Below are 7708 nucleotides of genomic sequence, written 5' to 3' on the forward strand. Positions count from 1 at the left end.
TGATGAGTGAAGACATTACATTGGGTGAGGAACTTCACCCTCCATGTTCATGAGTACAAGTTCAAGGATGTCTGTACCCTTGGTATAAGAATGGACCAAATGCTCCAGGATATTGATATTAACAAAGTTTAGGAATCACTAGGCTTGTGCATTAGAAGTGGTGTAGAATTCTCAGTCTATTGAAGGGTAGTTTAGATCCCCTATGCATATCATATTGGGTTGAACAGTGAGGGATGGATTTCCTGGGACATGCAGGGTGACATATAGGTTGTGAGGATATTGTAGAAGAACCTGTTTATGGTGAGTTGGACATACATGAGGTCCAGTGGGTCATGCACTTAAACTAGTCTGAATGGGAGGTTGGTTTACATTTAGACTAAGACTCTTCCACCTTTAGTTCCCTCCTGTGCAGTAGATGATCTAAAGATGTTAATGGCAGTATGACCTTGCATTGTCGGGGTCCTCTGCATAACTTTAAGCCATGTCTCTAGTACTACACAGACATCTGTCTACACTCTCCAGGGAGAGGAAAGCTTGCAGGGAGTGGAGTTTCTTGTTAAGACTTCTAGCATTGAGCAGTACCACTTTCAGATATTCCTTTGTAGATTCAGTTAAGTCATTAGGTTTATAAATTTGGCATTGTCCAAAAAAGGCACTACAGGGGTAGAAAAGGTCTTTGCCAATATCTGAAAGCCTAGATGGGATAAGTGCAGACCATCCCTGGCAAAACAGCATGGTCATCAACCATGCTCTCCAAGGCCATCAAATATTGCACCCCCCCTGGACTGACACTAGAAGCTAGACCAGTTCTTAAAATCAATCATTTTCTGTCGGAAACCTGGGATCATCACTGGAGAAGGTAGTATGCTGCTCAGTGCTAAGATCATATGTCCCTGAGACACAATCAGCAAGCTTCATAGGTTCATAGATTGGTACTAGGCTAACTGCCCTTATGGGCCATTATGAGCCTAGCCAATTACCCCATGTGAGAATCAAACCCTTCACCTTGTGTCTGTATGGTAAACATCTTAACCATTATGCCAACCTCCCACAATTGATCATGACTTGCTTCATATAGCCAAGGAAGGTACACCTCAAGTCATTAATACCCATATTGACTATGACAGAGTAATACTGGTACCTGTGGTTCAATGACCTGAGTACCTATGTGACTTGATGGAGCCTAGCCATAGAATGACAGCTAAGCATGACTCTCTCCTTACTCAGTCTGGTGAGGGGGACATCAGTGTACCTCACTATAAAATCACCAATGATCAGGAAATTTGGCTGTGCACCGGTTTGCCTTAAGGCTTAGCAGCAGAGGTGTTGGCTACAGTGTTACTATGTGTAGCTGTAGGTGGTGTTTTAATACAATGTTTGTCTGATGGTGGAGGACCCAGTTTTTAATCTGTTGTGCAGGAGGTCTTAGTGTTTTAGGAAGGTTATCCGTAAGTGCCTCAGCATAAGCAGTTTATGCGCAGTAGGCATGGTGCAGGTTTCAGTGACAACCTCTATAGGATTAGCTTTGGTTATATGAGAGAATTTTGACTCCAGAGGTAAAGTGTATTACACCTTTTGCATAATTTATCTGTTTTATAAAGAATAACTGAGTTGTCAGTGTACATGAGGCAATTGCTACAATGGCTCATAATATCTATCTCAACCAGCCTGGTCACAGTGGGATTTGGGAAGTGCATGTCCATGGCTACTAATCTACTAGGGTGGAGTGAGGGAAATTTAAATACTGAATAGGTTGATAACACAAGGAACTTGATGACCAACACTCAGCTATGCCCAAACTAGATGGTCTAGTAGTTAAAAAATGATGTCTAGGCAGTAAGGGTATTTTAAGGGAAACTTACACTGTGAGAAATTGATGTCTACACATTAAAAGAACTAAGACATTTTTAGAATAACAGACACAATAAGCCTTCAGTCAGCAATTCTCAGCTCAGAAGGGCATAGAATATCCTCTTTCTCCACAAGAGTGTAGACCACAAACCTTCCTTATGTAAGAAAACTAGCTTGGAGACCAAGTGTTTAAATCAAAACTAAGAGGCTTAGAATAACAGTGACAGTGTAATCAAACAACTAGCAAGCAGTTATAAATGCAGCAGATTAAATGAGTTAATGACAAAGGTCTATAGGTAACATAAAATATATAACAACAGATGTATATTAGCGAAACAAATTAATATTTACCATACTGTGCTCTGACAGAAAGCTTCATTGATATCACTTTTGTCTTACCTCAGTATGTGACTTGCTCGAATTTTTATTGAAGTACTTTAAAAAACACTACATTTTACCTAGATGTTACATACAGACTTTTATCATATACATAGCTCATATAAGTGCATGTAAATGCTGTGCAGTTAATTTATAGCACATTACCCTTGCTGTTCTTTGTGGCTAACAAATGTGAAACACAGATGATTTCCATTTTCAGATATGCTACCACATTTTACATAGGATACGGCTTGCATTTCCTGTGTGTGTCAGTGTTTCTTGGTTGTGTTTCTACTCACACACACACAAACTGTCTAGAGTTACATTGTAAGCTTCTGACATGTGTTTGCAAACTACTTTCCAGTCAAAATTCCACTCAGGTGGAACATCACCAGGTAAGCATACGTACTTATTTGCAAACAGTTTATTATATTTGTAGAACACAGCCTTCCAGTAAGAAGATCCTATCAGACTTGTGTCTGGTGTGATGTCCCAAGATTTGTAGTAATCATTAACAGATTTATAATCCTTACAAGGAACATATTGCCAGTTAGTGTCTTTGTTCCTAAACCGAGAGTTACTTGCAACAAGTGTTGTACAGATTTCATTTACTAAGTTAGTTGTATTTTCCCACCTATAACCATTTACTCCCTGTGGTCTGTGATAGTTAGTACTGTGTGTCACATGACCTGGTTCGGTGCATTCACAGGGGGCCCCACACCAGAAGCAATACTTCCTACATCCAGCTAATGTGTCATAAAGCACTTCGGTGGGTGAGGAGGGCAGTGATTTTATTTTTGTATCAACTTCCCACTGATCAATTTCTGTTTCAATGTCCTTTTGAATCTTGTTAATGTCAGTCTCCAAATATTTAAGAAAACACTGCAGATCAATCAGAGATGCGAATGTGCCCATGTCTGATGATATAACTAGATGGCTTTGAACACTTTCCCTTACTTTGTTGAAAAACTCCTCTATTGTTTCACAGTTAATCTTGGCATTATTTACTTCTTTTGTCAGCATGTTAACTAACATTTTCAAAATGTCAGTACCCAGTTCAAAAAGTCTGGTGTGTCCTTCATTTCTCTTCTCACAATGCTGAACTATTCTGTCACGTAGCCACTTCTCCTCATAAAATGTACTATTACAAATAAAATCATAGTAATTTTTAAAACGATCTTTAATGTGCAAGTCATACATAATTGCTACATGAAAGTTCATTCTAGTTTTAAACTCTCCCCCAGGATAGCTGCTTTTCATGTCATTAACAATCTCAGATCCCAGCCTTTTCTCAATTGCTTGGAAAATTGCTGGTTTCAGAAAGTTTTCAGCATAAGTTCCTGCCATTGTTTGGCTTACATTATTAGTTTTGTACAGTTCCTTAAACAGGCAGAAATAATTCTCTTTCTCTCTAGCAAGTAGTTTTAGAGGGTCATTTTTTTCAACAAACTTTCCATGCATATCCTTAAATTTTGGAAGTGCAGAAGCACATACACCTAAACTAAATTCCAATAGAAATTCAGAAGAAAATGAAAACCTGTCTGTCTGCTGTTCTGTAATATTTTCATGTATCTTATGTAAAAGTGCTAACCAATCACTATGGTCATAATCTCTATCTTGTGACACAATCCTATCTACAAACATGCCACACTGTTCCTCTACTGAGAGAACTTTTTGTTGGGCCATTTTTTTATCTGTCTTGTTCTTAAAAGGAGCAGCAACAAAGTTGAATGCATTTGTTAAAATAGCCTTCATACTTGGTAAATTGTACCAATTACCTTTTATTTCTTTAATTTTTTTGTTTACATCTGCTGACATTGCAGGTATGTAATCCCTCAGTTTGCTCTCCATGTCTGCCTCAATATTAATATTCTTGGGCTCAGGAACTGGAATAGAATTAGTTTCTTTATCCCACATTTTGTTAAAAAAATCTGATAATTCCTCATCATTTAGTTTAGAGTTCTCTTTTTTGCATTTTTCCAGTTGTTCAAAAATGCACTGTTCAAGTTTTATTTTGTAACTTGTTTTCAGAGCTCTGATTTTCTTAAAGCTTTTGTTCCTCCGGATTGCATCTTGGCACCTGTCTGAGGCAGAAATAATCAAATCTTTTGCAAGAGTATCAATGCTGTTAATAAATCTTTGTTTGTATTCTACAAGAAGCTTTGCCTTTTCTGTGTTATTGTTAAAATACGTTTCCAGATGCTCAAGTGCAGCATTTTTTCTTTCTGTAACCAGTTCATTGAGTTCTGTTTCTAATGACCTATATATGTCAGTTTCAGAACCTTCAATTCTATTTTCAGCCTCCACTGTCCACTCCTGCACAGCTCTTCGCATCTCCCAATCCCAGTTGGCATATTCCATTGTAAGATGATGGTAGGCCTCAGCTGCTAAGGTGTTTTTAAAACTAAATATAAAATTTTCCATTTTCACTGCATTCCATGTATCATGAACCAGTTTATAGAAGTCATTAAATGTTGGCTTGTATTTATTGCAAGTCTGAATGGTTTTAAATAAGGCCTTCTTCAGATTAAATACACTTGCACTGTATCCTTTACTAACAGATGCCATAGGGCCACAACCATGCCAAAGGCCTGCAATGTATCCCTTGGATGTGTTAGTGTCAAATGCCATAATATCAGTAAATTTATTAAATTTTGCCTCACATTTTTCCATTTTTGCTGCAGCTCTTGTAACTTCATCTAATTGGTCCATTAGAAATTTATGAGCCATCAGGTTTTGATCAGGAGCAGAAATGTCACCAACATTCTGATGAACAAACACACAAACTGGTTTCTTTCCAACCACTTTCATTCTGATAAAAGCATGCAGAACAATTTGTAATATGTCCTTCATTTCTGAAGAATGTTCCATGGACATATTTAGCAAGGTCATATCACTTAATCCAATCACTAGTGTTGCCAGTTCATTGTCATGTTCATAAGCATCTGTTAAACTCTGTAACTCAGGGGCTTTTAATCCTTCAGTATCGATAATCATGAGGAAATCGTAGCCCAACTGTGATTGTAAGCTACCTGTGATTGTAAGCAACTGCATAAATGCACCTTTTGTGCATCTCCCACTGCTCACAGCAAACTGCAACCCAAACATTGTGTTCAGCAAAGTCGACTTTCCAGTGCTTTGTACACCTAATACTGTCAGTACAAACACATGTTTATCTTTTCCTACAAGTGCAGAAACTTGTTTTAGAACAGCTGTTACCCAGCGTATTGGTATGGTACCAGCATCTCCATCAAGAAGTTCCAGCGGTAAACCTTCTAACAATAATTCTGCAGCAATACGTGCTAAAGTGTCAGCAGATGGAATTCCTTGAAATGATTCAACTTTTTCAGTTATCAGAGTTTCACAAATTTGTCCCAGTTCACGCATGAAATGTTCTAGCCCTAGTGAGGCAGTACTGAGTTCATCATTTATCTTTTTAAGCTCAGTCTGTTTTTGTTTTATTTCTGCCTCTATTTTTGTTTTGAATAATGCTTCATAGGTATGCTTGTACTGAGATCTTAATGCAGACATTTTAGTTTGAGATTGTGAATCCAACTTTTTCTTCATCCACTGAAGAAAAAGTTGTCTTTCAGTCCCAGATAGATGGATCAGATTGTGAATGAAGCTTTTCATAATTTCAGGAAGACCTTTTTGTAACAAAGACTGTCTTAAGTGGCTCTTTGTTCTTTCTAAGTTTGTGTTATAGCGTTCCATATTTCCTGAGCAGTTTTTTAAACGGTTTTGCTCCTTTTCAATATCTGACAATTTCTTGCAGGTTTCACCTTGAAAGCTGAAATTGCTGCATTTGAAACATGATACATCTTCATGTTTAATAAGAGAAATTATGTTTTCAGACAGCTTCTTTGTAGATGTAATTTTATCATCATCTTCATCTATGTGAATTTTACAATGCCGTGCCACAGAAATCATGTCCTCTAAACATAAACTGTTTCCTTGATCACACTGATCCACCGCAGACTGTAGTACAAACTGAAGTTTTTGTGTAAACCTCCACTCATTCTCCTTGTGTTTCATAATGACATGTTTTTTGACCAAAGAAAACTTTTTTACAAAAGTCATTAGTAAATTCTTTGAAGACTCTGATATAACATCTGAGGTTAATACAAGGTAGAGCTGTGCATTGCCTTTCGCAAAGTTTTCCAAGTACTGAAGTTTTGACTCTGTAATATCACCAAGGAACACAAAGACAGCAGAAGAGACTTGTGTTAAAAAATTAACTTGTTCTAGTGCTGTTTGGCCATCACCACGGAGGTTAATTATCTGAAATGGTTGTGTGTAAACATCAATGCTTTCAGAGCCACAGGGTAAATACCATGTGGTCTCTGCAAGTCCTTCAGAAATTTTCCGGGATAAATCTGCAGAGTCCATTTGGTGATGGAGAAAGATGTTCTGATATTGCTGTTTGTTGCTGAGTATGTCATTCAGTGTTTTAGACTTTGACACACTGATGTTGCCTATCCTTAGAAATGAAAAGGTTGGAAATTTCAGTGAAACCACATGTCCTTCCTGGAACCCAGTGCCACCTATGGGGTTCCACTTCTTTTTAACTGAGCGCAGTGCCCACAAAAGGAAGGTGTAACTGTTGTTCCATGTAGGTAGTAACAGCGGTAATGCAAGCTGACATGAAGCTATTTTTACCATAAGTTCCTGTTGTAACAGAGCATCTGAACAGAGAAACACTGACACAATTAAATCTAATGGGTGGATCCAGGAAAATGAAGAAAAGTCAGAAGTTGTAAAAATTTTTTCAGACTCCAATTCCTTGTCATTTTCGATGAAATTATCAAACCTACATTTTATATTGACCGCACTGGAATCGGATCTCATTATCTTCCTAAGAAAATACCACGGAAGATGTTTTAGATAATCTGGTGTACACCCTTCCAAAGACTCAGCACTAATTTCTAGAACATTCCACAGTGAAATCTTCTTCTCCTTATGGTAAGGAATCAAACCCAATTTTGTTAGTACTTCATCAGCATGACTGTTCCATGTGTACCTGTCCGAGTTGGTATCACTCATAGATTCAGACTTCTCTTTGTCATTATCTTGCAGATATATATTCCATGCAGGTGTGTTTGTTTTTTTGTCACAACAAATATTTCCATCTGCTTGGGCTGTTTCTTTAACATCTGCAAATGTAATTATGAGAATAAAGTATTTTATTAAAGAATAATACACTTAAATGGATTGTAATGAGAAAATACATCATAAATGTTACCCTAACATTCAAAAGAACTATTGCAGTTTTATAATTATTAAACTGATTTTTGGCAGAAGCACATCACTTAGAAATGAACTTGTAATGGTAGTTTGAATCAACATTGGTCATCTTCTAAGTCATTATCAGATGACATGCAATATTTAGAGACAGACAAGTACACAACTGTTTGTTAGCTATGTAAATGAATCTAGACAAAGTGCTAACACAAAATTTAGCCAATATAGTGGCTGTATA

At 37.3% G+C, this 7708-nt stretch overlaps 1 protein-coding gene across 1 annotated transcript; it reads right to left on the minus strand.

Moving 5' to 3' along the window:
- Positions 1 to 2383: 2383 nt before the first annotated feature.
- LOC122814002 (interferon-induced very large GTPase 1-like) lies at positions 2384 to 7386 on the minus strand (the record flags this gene model as incomplete). Its single annotated transcript, XM_044086586.1, is given in 1 exon segment — positions 2384 to 7386. A coding segment is annotated over 1 exon segment (4866 nt), but the record flags the coding sequence as incomplete, so codon positions are not given.
- Positions 7387 to 7708: the final 322 nt, after the last annotated feature.

The sequence above is a fragment of the Protopterus annectens genome, chromosome 10.part0 (assembly GCF_019279795.1).
Source record: "Protopterus annectens isolate FY-2018-M chromosome 10.part0, PAN1.0, whole genome shotgun sequence".
NCBI classification, from domain to species: domain Eukaryota; kingdom Metazoa; phylum Chordata; order Ceratodontiformes; family Protopteridae; genus Protopterus; species Protopterus annectens.